Source organism: Euleptes europaea, chromosome 1, assembly GCF_029931775.1.
Source record: "Euleptes europaea isolate rEulEur1 chromosome 1, rEulEur1.hap1, whole genome shotgun sequence".
Taxonomy (NCBI): Eukaryota; Metazoa; Chordata; class Lepidosauria; order Squamata; family Sphaerodactylidae; genus Euleptes; species Euleptes europaea.
The window spans coordinates 26,283,945-26,308,801 of record NC_079312.1 but is presented as its reverse complement, the minus strand read 5'-3'; the positions used below and the strand labels follow the sequence as shown (position 1 = coordinate 26,308,801).

Below are 24,857 nucleotides of genomic sequence, written 5' to 3'. Positions count from 1 at the left end.
GGGTAATCCAATACGATTCTATTTAAGCACGGGAGGTTTTGCCTTGGATTTGCCGCTCTGGAGATGCATACAGGATCGGGTGATCCATTCATCCCAATAGGGAAAAGGGGAAAGCCCATATCTCGGGACCCCCTGACCCAATGTTTACAAAACTTGGGGGGTCTCTTAAGAAGGCTCGTCTGAAGCTATGCTGAATGTTTGGGGGCTGCACCCCCCAAAATGCACCCCCGGCAGCCACGGAAAGAGAAAATGGGGGAGCCGATATTTCTGCCCCCACTGAACCCATCTTTACAAAACTTGGGGGGTCTCTTAAGAAGGCTTGTCTGAAGCTATGCTGAAAGTTTGGGGGCTGCACCCCAAAAAAGCGCCCCCTGCAGCCATGGAAATGGAAAAGGGGGGAGGGAAAAGGGATGGAGCCCATATCTCGGGACCCCCTGACCCAATGTTTACAAAACTTGGGGGATCTCTTAAGAAGGCTCGTCTGAAGCTCCACTGAAAGTTTGGGGTCTCTACCCCCAAAAATGCACCCCCTGCAGCCACAGAAAGGAGCGAATGTGCACACCCACCCACCCCCACGAGGATTTCTCTCTCTTTCTCTCCCCTGCCGGGCCACACAGCAGCTGATTCCTCCAGTACTCAATCCTGACTGATTGGCCAGAAGAAGACCCAGCTTGGCCACCGATTGGCCAGGGGAGAATGCTGCTTACTGATGGTTATGCTGCTGCGCCCCGAATTTGCCGAATTTATTCGTGAACTCCCGAACTCGCTGAATTCGGCTCCCCTGTTTTCCTGCCATTTTTGAGTTCGGTTCATCCTAAACTAAAAACCGCCGAATCAGGGGAAATTCGGCTGTTTTTCGGTTCGGGCCGAACCGAATCGACAGCCCTAGTGAAGACTGTGCACCCTGGAATGAGTATTGAGTGAGCTTGGCTTGCATGGGAACTGAGAGTGAGGACTTCCTGGTTTAGGAAGTCCCTCGATTTAACCACTCTGTGTTGTGACCTCTAAATTTCAACAAGCTGGGGCCAGCCATGGTTTAACCCTGGGTTGAAATCCCAGTTTGTGGGCCAGAAACAAATCTATTATTTTAAATCATGTGTGTGGGCAAAGGAGCACAGCTACGGTTGCTATCTCTGACTTGGGAAATTCCTGGACATTTAGGGTTGGGGCCTGGGGTAGAGTGAAATTTGGAGAGGGGAGGTAGCTCATCAGGGACAGGATGCCATAGAGGCCACCCTCCAAAGCTGCCGTATTCTGCAGGGGAACACCTCTGTAGTCTAGAGATCAGCTGTCATTCCAGGAGATCCCCAGACCCCACCGTGAGGTTTGTGACCCTAAGCACAGCCTCACACTCATCATTGTTTCTTATTGATTCTCTCCATTTCGCATGGTTGCATAGGTGGTTTCTGGGAGCCAATTAAGACCCAATTAAAACCAGCCTAAGTTGTTCCTTGAATACATAAAGAGTTAAAAACCGCATGCTTTGTGTTTCTCAGACACTGGTGGAGATATTTGCAAGAGTTCTGGAAGTTGGAAAGAGAGCCATGGAAAATTTTCAATGTGGAGTTGTGATTTCCAAGAAAGGACCTGAAGGCTTAGCTTAGCCTAAAAACCACTGTGGTTTCTCCAAGGACCATTAACATCTCCAGCTAACTCAGGATCATTGCAGCCATTGATACTGCTGTTTTGAAAAAGCTTTACTCGCTGTAGGTTTTTTGCATTGCAGGGACTAATTGCCTCTCATCTCTCTCCAGTGCTCTGCTGCCCAAAATCATTCACCTCTCTCATTGGTCTGACTGTAGGAGGGCCCCTCTCCAGATCACTACATCTGGTTTCATTCCTGGATCCCACACAAACTCTGACCTGACTTTCCCTCCAAGCTCTCATGTCGCAATTCATACCCTTGGCCCCCTGTGCTCCACAGACATTCAACGCTACTTTGCTCCCTCAAAACACTCCCGCCTTTTCTCCCTCTTAACTCCTGCCAAGTGTGAATCAAGGTTTATCATTATGGTTGTCAACCTCCAGGTGGTGGCTGGAGATCTCCCACTCTTACAACTGATCTCTAGGTGATAGAGATCAATTCCCTGGAGAAAATAGCCACTTTGGCAATTGGACTCTATGACACTGAAGTCCCTCCCCTCCACAAACCTCACCCTCCTCAAGCGCCACCTCAAATATCTTCAGGTATTTCTCAACCTGGAGCTTGTAGCCCTGTTTATTACAGGATCCCTCTTGTAGACAGGTTTGAGCAATATCAGATAATTCCAGAGCTTTTACCACAGTGTGGTGGAAAAGCCTTCTTGAGGAGGCCAGGAAGACACCTCTGCACATACATGTATTTTTGGAGGCTGTGCAAAACCGAGCGATTCTGATGGGCATTTATGAGCACTTGGGCTCTCTGGTGTTCTAATTTTTTGGATCTGGGTTGAAAAATGAGTCTTTGTTATATAACACAAAAGTGATTTTGTTAGGAGGATTTTCATACCTGTTTCGTTATGGTTTTAAATAGCATTGCAACCCACCTCAAGTTTCTTATTAGAGAAAAGTAAACTTTAAAAATGCATAGATACATAGGATTTGCCTTTAAGAGCTGCATAACTGATGAAAATTGTCATCAAGTCGCTGCCAATTCATGGCAACCCCATGGGGTTTTGAAAGCCAGAGATGTTCAGAGCTGGTTTGGTGCCGCATGCCTCTGTGTAGCAATCCCTGGACTTCCAAGGACTAACCAGGGCTGGCCCTGCTTACCTTCCGAAATCTGAGGAGATCAGGCTAGCCTGGGCAATCTGGGTCAGGGGTGTCATGATATACACGTTACATGCATGTTCTTGTCTACTTTTCACACCCATTGAGATAGTCTACCAGCCAATCAGGAAAAGTAACAGACCTTTTATCTTTGACAGACAAATAATGTAATTGAAGAAAAGAAGGATTATTGTCTTTTAATTACAATAAAGTGTGAACGATATCCTTTTTAATCTTGCTTGAACAGTTAATGAGCATAATCAGATATAGTCTCAGCACATCCCTGTACAATTTCATGGAATCATATTGAGAACCAGTCCCTTATCTGTAGAATCATCAAATGATAAAATTATAATAATGTGTTAAGGTAGTGGATGTCACTTTGCCTATAGCATGTGTTTCCTCAGCAATAGCAGTCTGTAGGGGGAGAGGAAAATGAATGTTTTAACCAAATGAAATTTTACATGTAAGGAACTCTTTCAAAAACGCTTCTTTGGTTTTTCCAACTATGACGGAATCCAAGAGACAATATTGTCTGGCCACTAGGTGGCACCATGATATAAAGCATGTGGTAAAGAGACGTCCAGTGGTACAACAAAATTTATTCTGGCATAAACTTTCCTAAATCAAAGCTCATTTCACCAGATGCACGTTAATTAGGCCCCTGCATTTATATTAGCACCAGAAAGGGGAGGGGTAGGGTGTTACAAAGTGATCCCATCCAAAGAGTAACCAATTCACCCACGCCGAACTGTTGATAAGGTAGGATTATCATTGAATCTGAAACAAGATAAGCAGATCTAACTGGAAATTACAAAGGTCTTTCTGAAATAATTAACATCTGTTAGCGGTTGGGATACTAACAGCTAGAGTGAGTGAGAAATCCAAAGTCCTTTTTAAAATGTGGATGGAATATTCCCGAACTTTAATTCGGCTCTTTCATGTTGCAGATGGCCCTGGCACTCCCAGTAATAAAGTGTTCTCGAATTATGCGTGGCGTGATGGTTTGAACATCGGACTTGGATATAAGAGATTTGTTGTGGCATAACATTTCATGGACTAAAGCCCTTTTAATCAGATGCACTGTGCTGTGAAGTGCAAACAATATGAATAAATACTAACATATAGTTTTTAGCTGCCATTCATACACATACATACTTGCGTATGTTCTTGGATACGGTGGGGGGATTAACAGTGAGGCCGAAAGGCCATGAAACGTACAAGGCAACAGTGAATCTTCAGAGCCCAAACCCCTTCAACAGCAGTAAGGAGTGGTAATGCTCTTTTTCTAACCATGCTTTGTGGTCAGTTATCACCCAGTTTCTAATTTACCTTTCCTGGGCAAGATGATAGAGCCACAGCGGAACAACTCCAGGCCTTCCTAGATCATTTATCTGCCCTGGACCCCTTTCAGTCAGGTCTCAGGCCAGGCTGTAGGATGGAGACAGGACTGGTGGCCTTAGATGATCTCCAGCTTTGCCTCTTGGTTTAGAACCGGAAGTGCTGCCTCACAAAGGAGCCTTATACCTCTTAGTTTTTGAGAGGTAAAGCGGCCCTTTACCACCCAAACTAAGCGTTTCAGTGATATAAGGCCCCCCCTCGTAAGGTGGCACTTCTGATTGTAAACGGTATGTACATGCGCATGCACGTTTGCCTGCCTCAGGTGGTCAGCGGGCAGAGGGGTAAATTGCCAGGGGTTTGCCCGCCACCAGCAGGCACCTGGCAACCCTACTGACTGCCTTCAAGTGGAAATGGCAGGAACTGAACCTGTACCCTTCTGCATCCAAAGCAGGTGTTCCGACATCAAGCTAGATTTGGCCCCTCAGCAAATTCTTCTGTTGATTGTGTAAAAGAGTGCCAAAGGTCTCTTATCTTATCCAGAGATAGGGTTGCCAGGTCCCTCTTCACCAACAGTGGGAGGTTATTGGGGCGGAGACTGAGGAGGGCAGGGGGAGGGGAGGGACTTCAATGTCATAGAGTCCAATTGCCAAAGCAGCCATTTTCTCAAGGTGAACTGATCTCTATCGGCTGGAGATCAGTTGTAATAGCAGGAGATCTCCAGCTAGTACTTGGAGGTTACCGCCTCAAAAAGAAGAACCTAGGTTGTTAGAATGATAGTGTTATAGCAAAAACAACCTATTATAATGTAAATCATGTTGCAGAGTCTAAGTTATAAGTTCTATTGTTATTACCCTCCTAAACAAACCTAAGGAGGAAAAAACTCAGTTCCCAACCTCCAGGGCTGGCCTGGAGGAAATAAATCCTCTGTTGCCACCCTCCAGGAATGACCTAGAGAAAAAATTGTTTGCCAATCTCAAGGGCTTCTCTAGACTGAAAATCAGTGGTTGCCAACCTCCATGATACATTGAGTTGGTTTATGTTTAGCATTACAGTTGTAGTAAGAATACATAGCGTAGAAATATCATCATTAAATGTGCAACTTTGATATGAAAACCTGGTAAAAATTACAACAGGTTGTTTTTTGTTAAAATACAAGCCCTGGAAGTTGGCAACCACTGATTTTCAGTCTAGAGAAGCCGTTGAGATTGGCAAACACTTTTTTCTCTAGGTCATTCCTGGAGGGTGGCAACAGAGGATTTTTTCCTCCAGGTCAGCCCTGGAGGTTGGGAACTGAGTTTTTTCCTACTTAGGTTTGTCCAGGAGAGTAATAACAATAGAACTTATAACTTAGACTCTGCAGATAACTTTTATCTGTTAGATAACTTTTATCTGTTAGATAACTTTTATCTGTTAGATAACTTTTATCTGTTTTGAATCTCTCGCTCTCCAGCTTTAGATATAACGCAGGCTCCTCCCACTGTGTATGGTGAAGCCTGCTGAGTCATACCTTTTGATATAAATAATGCCGTTTTCTTGCTCCCTCCACATGTACTAGATAAGTGAACCGATACTGCATATAGCTGAAAAAGACCATTGCTGGAAAAGGAGGCAACAGAAAGGGTGAGTTGGCTGTCTTAAAGAACCGCTTGCATCAGATGACAGGAAAGAGGAGAGGGTTGGGATTCTTGTCAGGGGGACTAAATCTCAGCAGTCTCCTCTCCAAGCAAGTAGGCCTATTCTCTCTGCAAGGTTGCTGACTCTTTTCCTCAATGGCATTGATTCCTGTAGCATCCTAGTTTACCACCACCAGTGGGCTAGGGCCTGGTCTACACATGCAATAAAGTGTGGTGAAATGACCTGTACCACTTCTACACAGGGATGGGATCAGTCTTTGCATTGAGTTACACTGGGTAATCTTCGAGTCTCCAGGAGAAAGACGGACTATAAATAATAAATAAATAAAAACGGAATCAACCACTCAGATTCTGAAGTGGTATACCCTGTCCTAAGCCCTGCTGGAGTCTACCTCTCCATCTGATGGAAATTATAGACCAGACCAAAGCCCTGATTTAAATGTGGTACTGGCTGAAGCGAAAACTCTCTCTTATGGGGCTTTGTCCTCACAACACTAGGGTGGTTTGTCCTAGCCTGGTTGCTGTCAGATAGAGCCTTCTGCTTCTGCACAGAATTTTGGTCCTTCCATGCACCTCCTGAGTTTCCTACATCTTTCCTGTGTTCAGCTTGGCCTGATTGTGGATTTTCATCTGGTTAGACATTGTATGAAACAGAGTACTGGAGTAAATGGACCTCTGGTGTGATCTAGAACCTCTGCTTTAATATTCTGTGCAAGAAATCAGACATAGTTATGGATCTACAGCTACATTAACAGGCTATTAATCGTTAGTGGAATTTCCAACTAGGCCAAATCAGGAGAATGGCAAAGAGTCTCAAATGGGATTTATCTAGGTAAAGGGGGTCTAGAGGTCCATGGGTTCCAGATGCTTTCATATTTATAATTTATTATGTTACTTGTAAGCCACCTTGATAGGGTTGCTGACCTCCAGGTACTAGCTGGAGATCTCCTGCTATTACAGCTGATCTCCAGCTGATAGAGATCAGTTCCCCTGGAGAAAATGGGTGCTTTGGCAATTGGACTCTATGGCATTGAAGTCCCCCCACAAACCCCGCCCTCCTCAGACTCTGCCCCCAAAACCCTCCCGCTGGTGGCGAGGAGGGACCTGGCAACCCAACACCTTGAGCAGGACTCTGAAGAGGAGGCACAGAAATCTCTGAGATGAATAAAAAATCAGGATGATTATGAAGTAGGGTTGCCAGGTGCCTCCTCGGCCCCTGGCAGGGGAGGGGTGCCCATAGAGTTGCCGGCACTAGGTTGGAAAATTCCTGGAAATTTGGGGGTGAAGCCTGGGGAGAGCAGGGACCTCAGTGGGGTACAATGCCATAGAGTCCACCCTCCAAAGCATCCGTTTTCTCCAGGGGAACTGGTCTGTGGAGTCTGGAGATGAGCAGTAACTCCAGGAGATCTCAAGGCCCCATCTGGAGGCTGGTATCCCTAAGTTGAGTACAGTTGTTATATTTAGGGTTGCCAGGTCCAGGTTGGGTAAAACCTTGAGATTTTGGGGGTGCAGTCTGAAAAGGGTGGGGTTTGGGAAGGGGAGGGGAGGCACTTCAATGGGGTATAATGCCATAGAGTTCACCTTCCAAAGCAGCCATTTTCTTCTGGTGAACCAATCTCTGTTGCCTGGAGATCAGTTGTGATACCAGGAGATCTCCAGCTACCACCTGGAGGTTGCCAACTCTAGGTATAATGCCATAGATTCCGCTTTCCAAAGCGGCCATTTTCTCTAGGAGGACTGATCTCTGTCGCCTGGAGATCAGTTGTAATAGTAGTAGATCTCGAGCCACCACCTCGAGGCTGGCAAGCCTGCTTTATATTGATCTTCCTATTCCTCAAACTCATGAGCTATCTGGCCCTCAGAAGCAAGAGCAGGGTTAGCAAGGGGAAATGTCTTGAAGTAGCAACTATTGGGCGGGGAAGACTCTGATGCTGCTGGACTGAAGAAAGTCCAATTCCCTCACTCTGGCCTTGCCTTTGCATTCTTTAAACCCCACCAACCCACAAATTAAAAAGGGAGACACAAGTTTTGATTAAAGGGTTAATAGCATGTAAGCTATGTGCTCCCTCAAAGTATCTTATTTGGGGACCAGCTAGACCAAGACTGTCGTTATTTATGAGGTAAGCAGAAATAGCTTTTTCAAAGGTATTTGACTGGGTAGACAAGACACAGGTGGAGATGAGCCACAAAGGTTTCTTTAAGAGGAAATGAAGTATTTAATGGGGTAAATATTTTGTGTGGATGTCTTCAATGTGTAATGTAAATCTGGCTCTTTCAGATTTACCCTCACAGGTTACAAACTTTCTCCCAATGAGAGAAACTGCTTTATAGCTGAGTCTCAAGCAAAGTCAATAAACCAAGAAGGGAGATTTGATTCCCCAGGCAGGTGGGCTCAGCTGATTAGGTTTCACTGGAATCTCTCCTCCAGAGCTCTGGAGGAGAGGCGGGACTTTAGAGGATGATTGCCATACTTGACTTATATATATAGCTTCTTCTTTCAGGTGCTGCAATGACTAGTCTCCTCCTTTGGTTCTTGAGCTTCCTGGTCCTTTCCCTTCAGGAATCCAAGTCTCCTGCTCACCATGATACTGTAGTACTCACCAGCAGTGGTCCTATCCAGGGAAAGCATCTCCCAGCTGGCTCAAAAGCAGTCACAGCCTATCTGGGCATACCCTATGCAGAACCCCCTGTGGGGAAACTGCGATTCCAGAAGCCTGTTCCCCATAAGCGATGGTGGCACATCCTGCAAGCCACCAACTTTGGCAATTCATGCCCACAAATACTTCGTTCGGGCAATCCTGATGACGAAATATTCAATGCCAACACGCCCCGTTCAGAGGACTGTCTTTTCCTCAATGTCTGGGTTCCCAACCCCCGGCCTTCCAAACCAGCTGCTGTCCTTGTCTGGATCTATGGTGGGGCATTTTATGTTGGCACAACTTCCCTGATTATATACGATGGGGCATTCTTGGCTGCCACCGAGAATGTCATTGTGGTCTCCATGAATTACCGCCTGGGAGCTCTAGGCTTCCTTTCATTACCACCAGCCGCCCCAGGAAACATGGGCCTGTTGGACCAGCAGTTGGCCCTGAGATGGGTGAGGAAGAATGCAGTTGCCTTTGGAGGAGATCCTACTCGGATAACCATTTTTGGCGAGAGTGCTGGAGGAGCATCTGTCAACTATCACCTCCTCTCACCGGGGAGTCAGCCTCTCTTTGACCGCGCTGTGCTGCAGAGTGGGACGGCCGTTACACCTTGGGCTTGGGTGAGCCCTGAGGAAGCAAAGAGGAGAGCTGTGGCCCTGGCCCAGCTGATGGGCTGTGCGGAAGATGAGAGCAGTGCCATAGTGAAGTGCTTGCAGGAAAAGGAAATGGAAGAATTTCAGACATATATGTTCTCAGTTGTGGATCCCAAGATTGTTCTTAACTTTCCCTTCATACCAACAACAGATGGAGATTTTCTTCCTGATGACCCACAGAAACTGGTGGAGTCCAGGCGATTTCAGTCTAAACCTATTATGATTGGTACTACCTCTGACGAAGCGTCCATCTTTATCTTCGACACTGCTCTTTCCTTATGTACATCCAAGGAATGCCTTTTGACCCGGGAGAAGCTCTTGGAGGGGCTGAAGATGAGTGTACGCAATGCAACCGATGACTTCATCCAAGCCATTGCTTGGAGATACAGCAAAGCAGAAGCAGAGGGCCCATCACGGTATCGTTCCGCCTTGTCCCAGGCCGTGGGTGATTACTTCTTTGTATGTCCAGCAAATGAAGTTGCCACAGAGACTGCAAGGACCGGAAGCCCTGTGTATGCTTACACTTTCACCCATCGCAGCATTGGCTCCGTCTGGCCTGAATGGATGGGGTCCATCCATGGATCGGAGGTCCCATATGTTTTTGGAACTCTGACGTTAATACCGGGAACCAATGAAACTCATACAGAGGCGGAGTTAGCACTAATCCCCCGAGTTATGCGGTACTGGGCGGAGTTTGCCAGAAGCGGGTAAGAGAACTTGTAGATGTTTACGCGTTAATGTTTACCATCCCCGGCCGAGAAAATACAGAAGGTAGAACCTGGAGAAAATGACTTTTTTGGATGGCAGACTCTATGGCATTGTACCCTGCTGAGGTCCCTCCCCTCCCCTCACCCTGCCTTCCCCAGGCTCCACTCCCAAAATCTCCTATTTCCCAGGAGCTGGCAACCCTACTTTTATGTCGTTCTTGTGGACCATAACATTTCTGTTCCTTCCATTTGATGTTAAACTTCCAAGGTAGCTTGTGAAAGCCTAAAAGTAGTTACTTAATAATAACAAGGAAATAACAATGAAGCAGAAAGTCTTTTTTTAAAAAATATATCAGATTGCAAATGCAGCCAAAAGCAAGTCAGTCATTAAAGGTTTGAAGAAAATAAAATTGGCTGGTACCTAGCACATATCTCTGGGAAGGACATTCCACAAACGGGGCTTCCCCACAGAAAAGGCCTTTGCTGCGGTCATTGCCTGCCTAATTTCAGAAGTCAGGGTCACTCGAATCACCGCCTCTACAAAGAATCTTAAGTGGCAGACATATGAGTTTGTGGTGCCATTAACCAGGCCCAGATTCTTGGATACATGTTGACGGGGATGAAAGCTTGTCCAGATCTAATTAACGTTAAATCAGTACTCTGATTACAAATGTGAGTGGAATATGTTGCGGGGACCTTACCAAGGAAGGTTTCTTTACTGATCTGATTGCATTTTTTAAACTGTGTGATCCATCTTGAGTCTCAATGAGACAGGTGAAATGTATATAAAGTAAGTGAATATATAGAAGCTGGGTACCCAAGGTTGGGTAGAATGAAATATATATAAATATATAAATAATGAAAATATAATTTATTAGAAGCGCTATGTCAAGATTAAAATTATTTAAAAACATTAAAATAGCCCAATGGCATATCCTAAGGTTGATATCTATAACCACATGCCAGATGCGTTTCGGCCTATTTGGCCTTCATCAGTGGTCAGTTGAAACCCATGTAAAACCTGCACACATTTACAAAAATATATACATATACAAACAGTTTAAATCAAACCAGGCATGTATATAGGTTGTATAATGTATTACCAATTACTCAAACATCTGGTAAGATTGACTCTAGTTGTAATACTGGTTTATATATGTCTCCCATATACAATGTGTGCAGTTATCAACCTAGTAAAGCAATTTTTTAAACTGTGTATTCCATCTTGAGTCTCAGTGAGTCAGGTGAAATGTCAATGAAGTAAGTGAATAAATAATCAGAACACATATATTGTGTACCTTCCACAGAACTAGTTCTTTCTCTGACTTCTTGGATCATGATATTTTTGCCTCCTATATAGCAATCCCACCCATTCAGATGTTGGTAAGACAAAATGGCCGCTCTACAACCCTGCAAAGCAGAACTTCTTTCACATCAGCACAGAGCCGCCTCAAGTCATGAAGCCCTCACCCGCTCGGCACTGTGGTTTCTGGAAGGCGCTCTTATCAGAGGCATCAAGCCCACGTGAGTTGAGGCCCTGAAAGGGGGAGGTGGAACTAGGGTTTCCAACCTCCAGGTACCAACTGGTAATCTCTTGCTTTTACAACGGATCTCCAGCCAATAGAGATCATTTACCTGGAGAAAATGGCCACTTTGGCAATTGGACTCTATGGCATTGAAGTCCCTCCCCTCCCCAAACTCTGCCCTCCCCAGGCTCCACTCCAAAAACCTCCCACCAGTGGTGAAGAGGGACCTGGCAACCCTAGGTGGAACCCAAAGCCATTCCCTTAGGTAGACATTCACCCAAAAACTGTGTTTGGATTGGAATCGAGGGGCTTTCCCGCATTCTCTTGTTCTTCATCTCCAAGTTCCTATTTTGTCGGCGTTTTTTAAAAGTTCCACACGTGTTTTGTTCCCTCTAGTGGCCCACTGGATATCTTACCCTTTATCAAGACTAAAAAGCTTCTGCTTTAATCAGCAGGGAAATGAGCTAGATTTACTCGACTGCTGTATCAAATCGACCACTAGAGGGAGTAAAGCACATGTGGAACTTTTAAAAAACACTGAAGAAACAGGAACTTCGAGATGAGCAAAAAGAGTATAAAGGAATGGCCTTGGTCTAGAGCCAACAGAACAAAGGCCTTTCTGGAACTGCTTAGGATAGCAACTGTGCCTCTCCATTATAACTCCTACACCAAAACTGGGCAGCTCCTGACGCTTGTCAATGGAAGGAGTAGGACTAGTCTCGGTTCCCTGTGCCTTGCAAATGATCTTGAATAAATTCCCAATGGCTCAAGTCATTTTGGGAATATAGATAGCTTTCAAAGATATGGGAGCGCTTTGGGGGCAGCCTGAACCTGGGCAAAGGGAGAATACCCTGTTGAGGGCAGGGGATACGTTGCTTTTACATTGGTTTTTATATCTGTCATTTTAATATTGCCGAAGGCTTTCACGGTCAGAGTTCATTGGTTCTTGTAGGTTATCCAGGCTGTGTGACCATGGTCTTGGTATTTTCTTTCCTGATGTTTCGCCAGCAGCTGTGGCAGGCATCTTCAGAGGAGTAACACTGAAGAGAGACACTGTCCTTCAGTGTTACTCCTCTTAAGATGCCTGCCACAGCTGTTGGCGAAACGTCAGGAAAGAAAATACCAAGAAGATTGGTCACACAGCCCGGATAACCTACAAGAACCAATGTCATTTTAATGTCTATCAAATTGTTGTTACCCGTTTTGGGACCTGAGATAGTCAGAAAAGCCAGACATATACATATTTTAAATAGATGTGAAAACGGAGGGCCTCATCTTAGCTAACGTTGATCAATTGAGCAACAATTTCCGTTTGGGTAGTCACATGATAATATGTTTGTTTCTGGCTTATCTGGTCTGACTTAGTGGGAAGCTCTTTTTCTTCTTTCTTGCTACAGACCAGCCGCCAACAGATTCTGTTCTGTCCAGCCCAGAAGACAATAGGAAGCAAAAACAGTGAATTAAGTAAACATGGATGAAGAAAAAGGATTGTATGAATCGAGAGGAAGAAATCTAAAGAGGCAATGGACAACAGAGGAAATTTCAGTTTACACCTTCCTTCTTTCATTTCTATTCAGAGTGGATTACAGTAATTTCCATTGACCGATTTAAAAACATAAAATCAATCACCAGCTTCCCCTCACCTTCTTCTCAGGCACAATCAAGTCTACATTCATGTGACTAAATTAATCTCCTGAGCCCTCCTTCTTCTTTAGTGGCCCTTTGTTTTATGCACATCTTGCATTTGATTTGATGTGAAGACTGTGCACCCTGGAATGTGTATTGATTGAGCTTGGCTTGCATGGGAAATGAGAGCGAGGACTTCCTGGTTTAGGAAGTCCCTCGATTTAACCACTCATGACCTCTAAATTTCAGTGGTTCAACAAGCTGGGGCCAAACATGGTAATTCCAGGAAATCCCCAGACCCCACCATGAGGTTGGTTATCCTAAGTACAGCCTCACACTCATCATTGTTTCTTATTGATTCTCTCCATTTCTCATGGTTACACAGATGGAAGCCAATTAAAACCCAGTTAAAACCAGCCTAAGTTGTGACTTGCATATGAGAAGAGTTAAAACCACATGCATTGTATTCCTCAGACACTGATGGAGATATTTGCGAGAGTTCTGGCAACTGGAAAGAGAGCCAGGAAATTTTTCAATGTGGAGTTGTGATTTCCAAGAAAGGACCTGATAGCTTAGTTTAGCCTAAAAACCACTGTTGCTTCTCCAAGGACCCTTAACATCTCCAGCTATCCCACGAGCATGGCAGTCAACAATTCAACTGTTTTGAAAAAGCTTTACTCACTTTGTGTAGCTGCTTGCATTGCAGGGACAAATCACCTCTCATCTCTCTCTAGTGCTCTGCTGCCCAAAATCATTCACCTCTCTCATTGGTCTGACATGAGAGGCCCCCTCTCCACATTGCTACATTTGGCTAGCCTGGGCCATCTGGTCAGGGATGTCGTGATATATACGTTACATGCATGTTCTTGTCTACTTTTCACTCCCTTTGTGGAGAGACCACCAGCCAGTCAGGAAAAGTACCAGACCTTTTATCTTTGACAGCCAATTAATGAAGTTGGGGGAGGGGAGGAAGAATTATTGTCTTTTAATTACAATGAAGTGCTAACTATAGCCCTTTTAATCTTGCTTGAACAGTTAATGAGCATAATCAGATATAATCTCAGCACATCCATGTATAATATTGTAGGATCATATTGAGAACCAGTCCCTTATCTGTAGAAGCATCAAATGATAAAATTATAATAATCTGTGAGGATAGTGGATGGCAATTTACCCATAAAAAGTGAAATAGAGTTGATTTTCCTTGCATGCAGTCTTTCCGTGATTTTAGGGTTAACTTTTTCTTGTTTCTAGTTTTCATTATCTCGCCTTATAAAGAGAGTTGTGTCTTTTTTCAATAAAGCTCATTAACTCATTAAAAATTGCTGCCTGTTTGCTGATACAAAGTTAAAGCCAGAACATACATAAATATTGTATTACTACAGACAAGTCTCTGCATAGCCTCTTGTGCTGCTTGGCCAAGCAGTTCAGACTCACACGGTTGCCAGCACCAGATCTGGAAGATTTGGGAGTGGAGCCTGGGAAGGGCCAGGTTTGGGGTGGGGAGGAACCTCATAGAATCATAGATTCTCAGCAGGGTATAATGACATAAAGGCCATTTATGCATGGCTGTTTCCTCGTGGTCACCCCGCTGACACGTTTGGGGCTTGCTTTGATTATGCTTGCATCTTCTGACCATCAGAAGTTGCCTTGCTCTCCCCGCACGTTTTCGCACATTTCCCCTGGGTTTTCTGGATGCTGGCTAAACACGAATCCAGAAAACGCAAGCAAAACAAGCAGAAACACACGGGGAGAGCAAGGGGACATCTGACAGTCGGAAAATGCATGCATAATCAAAACAAAGGCCCAGAGTAGTCGTCGGGGTGACCATTAGGGTTGCCAGCTCCAGGCTGGGAAATACCTGGAGATTTTTGGGGTGGAGCCTGAGAAGGATGGGGCTTAGGGAGGGGAGGGACTTCAATGCCATAGAGTCCAATTGCCAAAGCAGCCATTTTCTCAAGGGGAACTGATCTCTATAGGCTGGAGATCAGTTGTAATAGCAGGAGATCATGTAAGGCACATCCCCCAATCCCTGCTTCTACCTGCAAATGCATGGGCGAGATGGCATGGTCCGCAGTATCAGATTGCTGATAAATCCAGAAGGAGCAACAAAGAGGCAAAGCTGGAGATCATCTAAGGCCATCAGCACCTTCTCCATCCTACAGCCTGGCCTGAGACCTGACTGAAAGGGGTCTAGGGCAGATAAATTATTTAGGAAGACTTGGAGTTGTTCCGCTGTGGCTCTATCACCTTGCCCAGGAAGGACAAAATAGAAACTGGGTGATAACTGGCCAGATAGCATGGTTAGAAAAAGAGCATTACCACTCCTTACTGCTGTTGAAGAGGTTTGGGCTCTGAAAAGACACCAGTGCCTTGTACGTTTCAGGGGCATCTGCAACATGAAAGCGCTGAATTAAAAATCCAGGTCTTAAAAAGGGCTTTGGATTTCTCACTCACTGTAGCTGTTAGTATCCCATTCCCAACCTCTAACAGATGTTAGTTATTTCATGGAGACCTCTGTAATCTCTACTTGGATCTGCTTATCTTGTTTCAAATTCAATATTAATCCTACCTTATCATCGGGTGTGGGTGAATTGGTAACTCTTTCGATGGGATCTCTTTGTAACAGCCCACCCCTCCCCTTTCTGGTGCTAATATAAATGCAGGGGCCTAATGAACGTACATTTGGTGAAACTAGCTCTGACTCAGGAAAGATTATGCCAGAATAAATTTTGTTATATCACTGGACAGTATGTTCACTACATGTTTTGTATCATGGTGCCACCTCGTGGCCAGACAATATTGTCTCTTGGATTCCGTCGCGTACTGCATATGGTTGGAAAAACCAAAAAAGCGTTTTTGAAAGAATTCCTTACAGGTAAAATTTCACTGAGTTAACACATTCATTTTTCTTCCCCCTACGGACTGTTATCGCTGAGAAAACACATGGTGCAAGTGTTTGAACACTACCAACATCTTCATTTTGTGTGAAAAAAGAATAGAGGGATGAGTGCACGACCACAGGCAATGAATGCCTCAGCAATACAATCATCATTCCTCTTTTGGAAAAAAACAACAACAGATCTCTTTCCTGCCTCTGTTAGTAAGAGTACATCTGCGCTGGTTGCATTTCATGCAACCCACTACCTGTCATATTTTAAGCCTACTCTTTCCCTATGGGGTGTAGGTAGGGTTGCCAACTCCAGGTTGAGAAATACCTGGAGATTTTGGGGGTGGAGCCTGCGGTGGGCAGGGTTTGGGGAGGGGACAATGCCATAGAGTCCAATTGCCAAAGCAGCCATTTTCTCCAGGGGAACTGGAGATCAGTGATAATAGCAGGAGATCTGCAGCCAACACCTGGAGGTTGGCAACCCTAGATGTAGGGCAGATGGGCGGTACAGAAGATGAAGGGAGTGGCCTTAGATGATCTCCAGTTTTGCCTCTTTGTTGCTCCTACTGGATTTATCAGCAATCTGATACTGCGGACCATATCATCTCACCCATGCATTTGGGGGTAGAAGCAGAGATTGGGGGATGTGCCTTGGATTGGTTTTAATCGTTCCTTATGGGCAGGACTCAAAGGGTTGCTGTGGAGACCAGTTGTCATCAGTGTGGTACTTGTCTTGTGGGGCTCCACAAGGTTGTCTCCCCCCCCCAAAAAAAACACACAAGCTATTCAATCTCTTGTGTGAAGCGCTTAAGAAATATAATTTGTGTGTTGGTGTAGCCAGCGTGGTGTAGTGGTTAAGAGTGGGGGACTCTGGAGAACTGGATTTGATTCCCCACTCCTCCACAAGAAGCCAGTGGGGGACCTTGGGCTAGTCACAGTTCTCTTGAAACTCTCTCAGCCCCACTTATAGGGTTGCCAGCCTCCAGGTAGTATTCAAAATCGGGCTCCAAGTACAAAATAGGAGAATGAGGAATCAAAGTTATGCACTTGTTGAAAGCTCAATAAAGCACATATAAGCAATATGCAAACAATTGTATTCAGAGGAAAAAGAACCTCACTGCAAGAGTATCCAAAGGATATAAATACTGAGCAAGGTAAGTTAATACACAATGAGAATACAAAAAAGTGTGTACAAGAATAAGTCAAGTTTACAATAATAGACTATCCAGAATGGTAAAGTCCAAAAGAGCACGGAATAAATATCAGATGCAATGGGCTTCCGGTAAAATCCCCATTTCAGAGCTTTCCTCAAGCTTCAAGAAGTACCACGTGCCAATATCACCAAAATTGGAGAGAGACGTCTATTCTGCCATTGTGTATTAACTTAGCTTGCTCAGTATTTATATCCTTTGGATACTCTTGCAGTGAGGTTCTTTTTCCTCTGAATACAATTGTTAGCATATTGCTTATATGTGCTTTATTGAGCTTTCAACAAGTGCATAACTTTGATTCCTCAGCCTCCAGGTAGTAGCTGGCGATCTCCTGCTATTACAACTGATCTCCAGCCGATAGAGATCAGTTCACCTGGAGAAAATGGCTGCTTTGGCCATTGGACTCTATGGCATTGAAGTCCCTCCCCTCCCCAAACCCCGTCTTCCTCAGGCTCCACCCCAAAAACTACACACCTGTGGCGAAGAGGGACCTGGCCATCCTACCCACCTACCTCACAAGGTGTCTGTTGTGGGGAAAGGAAGGGAAGGAGATTGTAAGCCAGTTTGATTCTCCTTAAGAGGTAGAGAAAGTCAGTAGAGAAATATAAAAACCAATTCTTCTTCTACAAAGGATACTATTGTAGTATGTTCCAGTGTGTGTTGTAAATATCACCACCACCCCTTATACTGCAATCCGATGTCTTCTTCCTTTGTAACCCTCTCTCTAGGGTGTGCGTTTTTCCAGTTCTTCAGGCCCAGCTCCACTGAATTGTTTTTGATAGAGATCTTTGCAGTTTGAAGTGTTTTTATTGTATTTTGCACTTTGAGACTCAGTGAGAAAGGTGTACAATAAATGAAGTTAATAATAGTAATAATAATACCTGATAGTTTCAGAGGGTAGCCATGTTGGTCTGCAAAAGAAAAACTAATTCGTGTCCAGCAGCACCTGAGACTGATTCTTATCCAGAGCCCTTATTATGTTTGTACAAGGATTCTCTCACCTTTTGCAATACTGAGCCTGGGCTGGTCAGGAATTGTCCTGCCCCACTCTTCCCCCTGTGGGCCGCCCACTTACCCATGAAAATCTGTTTCAATTTTCTCTTCACAGTAATGTCACAGCCAGTGGATATTATGCAGGATCCTCCCACTGGGTATGATGAAGCCTGCTGAGTCATACCTTTCGAGATAAATAATGCCGTTTTCTTGCTCCCTGCACATGTAGCAGATAAGTGAACGGATACTGCAGAGAGCTGAAAAAGACCATTGCTGGAGGAGGAGGCAAGAGAAAGGGTGAGTGTGCTGTCTTAAAGAACCGCTTGCATCAGATGACAGGAAAGAGGAGAGGGATTCTTGTCAGGGGGACTAAATCTCAGCAGTCTCCAAACTCAAATCAAGCCCCGCCCCTTTAAATCTTGCTTTGTAATTGGCTTACTTTGCAGTGCTTACTGTGAGAGAAAATCCCCCCCAAACCCAATTGCCACATTAAAAAAGCATTTTAAGAAGAAAAAAACAAAGAAAAAAGAAAAAAACGGAACAATCTGAAAGGGGGGGGGAGAAATCCAAATCTCCCTAAACCCCTCCCAACTCAGGCTCCACCCCCAAATTCTCCAAGTATCTTTCAACTTGGTTGGCAACCATATTACTATATAATGTAAATCTGGCTCTCAACCTCACACCCATGGGTTACAAACTTGCCCCCAATGAGAGTAACTGCTCTATAGCTCAGTCTTAAGTAAAGTCAATAAACCATGAAGGGAGATTGGATTCTCCTTTCTCCAGACGGGTGGCTCAGCTGACGAGGTTTCACTGGAACCTAATTCCACAATTGACAGGGTTTTTCCCAGGTTCAAGGCTGTTCTTTAACCACAGAGAGCTCCTTCCACAGAACACATGAACGCGCGAAGCTGCCTTCTACTGAATCAGACCCTTGGTCCATCAAAGTCATTATTGTCTACTCTGACCGGCAGCGGCTCTCCAGGGTCTCAGGCAGAGGTCTTGCACATCACCTGCTCGCCTAGTCCCTTTATCTGGAGATTGAACCTGGGACCTTCTGCATGCCAAGCAGATGCTTTACCACTGAGCCACAGCCCCTCCCCTAACCTGCACATGCATGCAGGGAATGTCGGGCCCTTAACATGATACTTGTTTCTTTCATTAAAAAGAGCTTTCTTCCCTAAACTGACCCAACGCCCAAACTAAAGTCGAAATAAAAAACTGCCTAACTAACCAACTTATCCAGAGCCACCAAAACCTCTCTGTCTGAGGGAAGAACATTTCCCTCCTTCTTTTTGAAACTGAGCCTTACTCCCTCCCATCCAGAGGAGTTCTGTGGGCTCTGATTGGCTGAATCACTGGATTGGCATGAGGCCAGAATTGCAAGGACTGGTATAGAGCCCCAGAGGAGAGGCGGGACTTTAGGGAATTATTGCCATACTTGTCTTATATTTTTTGTCGCTTCTTCTTTCAGGAGCTGTAATGACTAGTCTCTTCCTTTGGTTCTTGAGCTTCCTGGTCCTTTCCCTTCAGGAATCCAAGTCTCCTGCTCACCATGATACTGTAGTAGTCACCAGCAGCGGCCCTATCCAGGGAAAGCATCTCCCAGCTGGCTCAAAAGCAGTCACAGCCTATCTGGGCATCCCCTATGCAGAAGCCCCCGTGGGGAAATTGCGTTTCCAGAAGCCTGTTCCCCATGAGCCATGGAGCCACATCCTGGAAGCCACCAACTATGGCAAATCATGCCCACAAATAGTTCTTTCAGGCTATGCTGATGCCGAAACATGGACTGCCAACACGCCCTGTTCGGAGGACTGTCTCTTCCTCAATGTCTGGGTACCCAATCCCCGGCCTTCCACACCAGCCGCTGTCCTTGTCTGGATCTATGGTGGGGGGTTTAGTGTTGGCACAGCTTCCCTGGTTCCATACAATGGGGCGTTCTTAGCTGCCACCGAGAATGTCATTGTGGTCTCCATGAATTACCGCCTGGGAGCTCTAGGCTTCCTTGCATTACCACCAGCCGCCCCAGGAAACATGGGCCTGTTGGACCAGCAGTTGTCCCTGAGATGGTTGAGGGAGAATGCAGCTCCCTTTGGAGGAGACCCTACTCGGATAACCATTTTTGGCCAGAGTGCTGGAGGAGCGGCTGTCAACTATCACCTCCTCTCACCAGGGAGTCAGCCTCTCTTTGACCGCGCAGTGCTGCAGAGTGGGACGGCCGTTGCTCCCTGGGCTTGGGTGAGCCCTGAGGAGGCAAGGAGGAGATCTCTGGCCCTGGCCCAGCTGATGGGCTGTACAGAAGATGAGGGCAGTACTATAGTGAAGTGCTTGCAGGAAAAGGGGGTGGAAGAATTCCAAACCTACCTGTTCTCAGTTGTGGATCCCACGATCGTTCTCAACCTTCCCTTTGTACCAACGACAGATGGAGATTTTCTTTCTGATGACCCACAGAAACTGGTGGAGTCCAGGCACTTTCAGTCTAAACCTATTATGATTGGTACCACCTCTGACGAAGGGTCCGTCTTTATCCTCTATGGTGGTCCTTTCTTACGTATGTTCAACAACACCCTTTTGACTTGGGAGCAGCTGCTGGAGGGGCTGAAGATGAGTGTACGCAATGCAACCGATGACTTCATCCAAGCCATCGCTCAGAGGTACAGCCAAGCGGAACCAGAGGGCCCAGCACGGTATCGTTCCGCCTTGACCCAGGCCTTGGGTGATTACTTCTTTGTATGTCCAGCAAACGAAGTTGCCACAGAGACTGCAAGGACTGGAAGCCCTGTGTATGCGTACACTTTCACCCATCGTAGCACTGGTTCCGTTTGGCCTGAATGGATGGGGTCATGCCATGGATATGAGCTCCCATACCTTTTTGGGACTTTGACGTTAATACCGGGAACCAATGAAACTCATACGGAGGCGGAGTTAGCGCTAATCCCCCGAGTGATGCGGTACTGGGCGGAGTTTGCCAGAAGTGGGTAAGAGAACTGCTGACTTGTGGATGTTCACCATGGAAACAGAATCATGGAGCTGGAAGGGACCTCATAGGTCATCTAGTCCACCACCACTCCTGGCACAAGGCAGGAAATTTACAATTACCTCCTCCCCCCCCCCCACACACACAGTGACTCCTGCTCTATGCCCAGAGGCAGACACACACACAAAAAAACCCCGTCTGGGATCCCTGACCAATTTGGCCTGGAGGAAAATTCCTTCCTGACCCCAAAATGGCAATTGGCATTACTACCCCTGGCCAAGAAGATACAGAAGGCAGCACTTCCCTAACGTTTCTTTGTCCCAGAGTAAGTTAGGAACTGGCAAGCATTTTAAAGACATGCTAGTTTCTGTTGCCTGTAAAAGGAAATACCTACTTGTTAACTAGAAATAACCTCACCTATATACATTGGTTCAATTTATTTGCTTGTTTGAGAGATTTCTTATTGTTAACTTAGTACATTCTTACAAAATGCTAGGAAAGGTTAATGACTGTCTTCTCACCATGCTTGTTTCCCCCAGCTGTGTCATGATAATGAGTGAGCTGTCTATAACTCCTGCCTCCTTGAGCACTAGGGTTGCCAACCTCTAGGTGGTTGGTTCAGATCTTTTTGGATCACAACTGATCTCCAGGCTACAGAGATCAGTTCACCTGGAGAAAATGGCGGCTTTGGAAGGTGGACTCTATGGCATTATACCCCATTGAAGTACCTTACTTCCCCAAACCCTGGCCTCCTCAGACCCCACCTCCAGGTATTTCCCAACCCATAGTTGGCCACCCTATTGAACACAGGAACCAAACTGGCCTATCAAGTTTTGGCAGCCTAGCAATGTGATCTGTAGGGCCAACCCCAGGCTGAGCTGTGTGCCTCTTCCAGAATGCTTCATATAGAGCCCTGCCTTGTCAACTTTCCCTCTTGAATATTCTCTAATGCAGAAAGAATTTGGAGACATTGGTGGGGGGGGGGGCGGGCATCTGCATCCACCAGCATACTCTGAGCCTGCTGGCATCCCATTCCTTCCCATAAAGTTGCTTGAATGCATTTTGATTACATTAAAAATAGGGTTTTTGTTGTGTATTAAAAAAGGTAAAGGTCCCCTGTGCAAGCACCGGGTCATTCCTGACCCATGGGGTGTCGTCACATCCCGACGTTTACTAGGCAGACTTTGTCTACGGGGTGGTTTGCCAGTGCCTTCCCCAGTCATCTTCCCTTTACCCCCAAGCAAGCTAGGTACTCATTTTACCGACCTCAGAAGGATGGAAGGCTGAGTCAACCTCGAGCCGGCTACCTGAAACTAACTTTTGTTGGGATCGAACTCAGGTTGTGAGCAGAGCTTGGACTGCAGTACTGCAGCTTACCACTCTGCGCCACGGGGCTCTTTTGTTGTGTATTAATGTAGCTTATTTAATAAGAACATGAGAAAAGCCATGCTGGATCAGATCCAAGGCCCATCAAGCCCAGCAGTCTCTTCACACAGTGGCCAACCAGGTGCCTCTAGGAAGCCCACAAATAACACAACTGTAGCAGCATCCTGACTGTGTTCCACAGCATCTAATATAATAGGTATGCTCCTCTGATACTAGACAGAATAGCTATGTATCATGACTAGTATTCATTTTGATTAGTAGCCATGGATAGCCCTATCCTCCATGAACATTTCCACTCTTAAAGCTTTCCAAGTTGGTAGCCATCACCACATCCTGGGGCAGGGAGTTCCACAATTTAACTATGTGGTGTGTGATTAAATTAAGGTAGGGGGAAGGAAATAGCCTGGAAGCTGTTTCAGAGTTTGCCTGATCGCACTGTTTTTAACTGCGTAATCCACTTGGGGGAGGGAAGGCAGCATAGTTAGCTCGATCTCCTCAGATCGTGGAAGCAAAGCAGGGTTGGTACTGTCTTTCCAAGGAAGACTCTCCAGAGAGGAAGGCAACGGCCAACAACCTCTGCTTAATCACTTGCCTTGAAACCACTTGCCGGGGTCACCATAATTTGGCTGCGACTTGACAGCACTTTATACACACACAATCCACCTGGTGTCTCAGTGTGAGAGACGCCTGTTAACCAAGTTAGTAAATTAATAAATAAATAATCAGACAACATACACTGTGTACCTTACATAAAACTAGTTCCTTCTCTGGCTTCTTGGATCATGATATTTTTCCCTCCTGTGCAGCAATCCCACCCCTTCAGATGTCGATGAGACAGAATGGCCGCTCTACAACCCTGCAGAGCTGAACTTCTTTCACATCAGCACAGAGCCGCCTCAAGTCATGAAGCCCTCACCAGCTCGGCACTGTGGTTTCTGGAAGGCGCTCTTATCAGAGGCATCAAGCCTATGTGAGTTGAGGCCTTGAAAGGGGGAGGCAGAGCCCAAAGCCGTTCCCTAAGGTAGACATTCTTCCATAAACTGTGTTTGGATTGGAATCTTGTTTGCCCTAAAGATGACAGAACAATGCTAAAGCCGTTCTTGAACTGCTTGTGATAGCAACTGAGCCTCTCCGTTATAAACTCCTACACCAAAGTTGGGCAGTTCCAGAGGTGTGTCAGGGGAAGGAGTAGGGCTAATCTCTGTTCCCAGTGCCTTGCAGAGCACTCCATCCCCACACCATCCCCACAGTGAGGCTAGAGATCTTATCTGGGAGAGCTCATGGATTTACAGCCTTCCACAGCCTTCCACAGGCAGGGTTGCCAACTGCCAGGTACTTTAGTCAGCAAAGAAAAACAGCAAAGGAAATAATGTTTACAGACAAAAACTTAATCAGTCCCAGCCCGGAGTTGCAATAAAGTCCAAGATGAAAGGAAGCTGTAGCGAGGAAGCCGAGACGTGGAAGTCCAAGCTCCTTTCAGTTTCCAAAGTAGTCCAAAAGTATAAACAAAAATACGTTTGCGTCACCCGAAAAAATGCAAATGAACAAAAATCCAAGCGAAGATTAAAGCAATCCAAGCGCTGACACAAACAAGACGATACCTCTTGATTGGTAATCGTTTCGCATATACATTGCTTCTTCAGTTGAATATAGTCTCTAGGGCAAATTGCCTCTGAAAAAATAATAATACGTATGCACAAGCACTTAGATCTATATACACAACAATCTGACCACTACACCACACTGGTGGAATTCAAACCCATATCTGCAGAGAATGGTTCATTGTAGAGCTTTTAGTGGACAGCTATTTCTGAGAGCTTTGTGGGCAGTCTGAACCTAGGCAAATGGAGAATACTCTGTTGGTGGGGGCATAAGATGCTTTTAGATTGTTTTTTATATCTGTCGTTGTAATGTTTGTTTTATCAAATTAGCGTCATGCTGTTATTACCCATTTGGGGACTTGAGATGCTCATAAGAAAGGCCAGGCTTATAAATATTTTAAGTTGATGTGAAAACGTGGTGCCTCATCTTAGCTAACGTTGGTCAGTCAGCTGTCTAGAAAGCACCAATTTCCATTTGGGTTGTCACATGATATGTTTGCTTATCTGGTCTGACTCAGTAGGAAGCTCATTTTCTTGGGCTTCTTTGTTGTCGCAGATCAGCCTTCAAAAGAATCTGTACCGTCCAGCCCAGAAGGCAATAGGAAACAAGAACTGTGAATTCAGAAAAGTACATATGGATGGAGAAAGAGGATCATACTGGGAGAAAGAAGTCTAAAGAGGCAATGGACAAATTTCAGTTCACACTTTCATTCTTTCATTTGTGTTCAGAGTGAATTGTAATAGTTTCTGTTGACTGATGTTAAAACATAAAATCAAAAACCAGCTTCCTCTCACCTTCTCAGGTACGATCAAGTCTTCATTCAGGTGACTAAATTAACTTAATATTCTTACCCCTCCTTCTGCTTTAATAGCCCTTCGTTTTATGCACATCTTGCATTTGATTTGATGTGAAGACTGT

General features: G+C 45.4%; 2 protein-coding genes across 2 annotated transcripts; both read left to right on the top strand.

Annotated features, from left to right (window-relative positions):
• Positions 1–8,232: 8,232 nt before the first annotated feature.
• On the top strand, positions 8,233–11,269 carry LOC130493017 (cholinesterase-like). Its single transcript, XM_056866795.1, has 2 exons — positions 8,233–9,728; positions 11,089–11,269. The coding sequence occupies exons 1-2, from the start codon at positions 8,233–8,235 to the stop codon at positions 11,267–11,269; spliced, it is 1,677 nt and encodes a 558-aa protein (XP_056722773.1).
• An 8,187-nt stretch (positions 11,270–19,456) lies between these two features.
• On the top strand, positions 19,457–23,324 carry LOC130493029 (cholinesterase-like). The gene is made up of 2 exons (XM_056866806.1): positions 19,457–20,952; positions 23,144–23,324. Exons 1-2 carry the CDS (start codon positions 19,457–19,459, stop codon positions 23,322–23,324), a joined length of 1,677 nt encoding a protein of 558 aa, XP_056722784.1.
• The last annotated feature ends 1,533 nt before the right edge of the window (positions 23,325–24,857 follow it).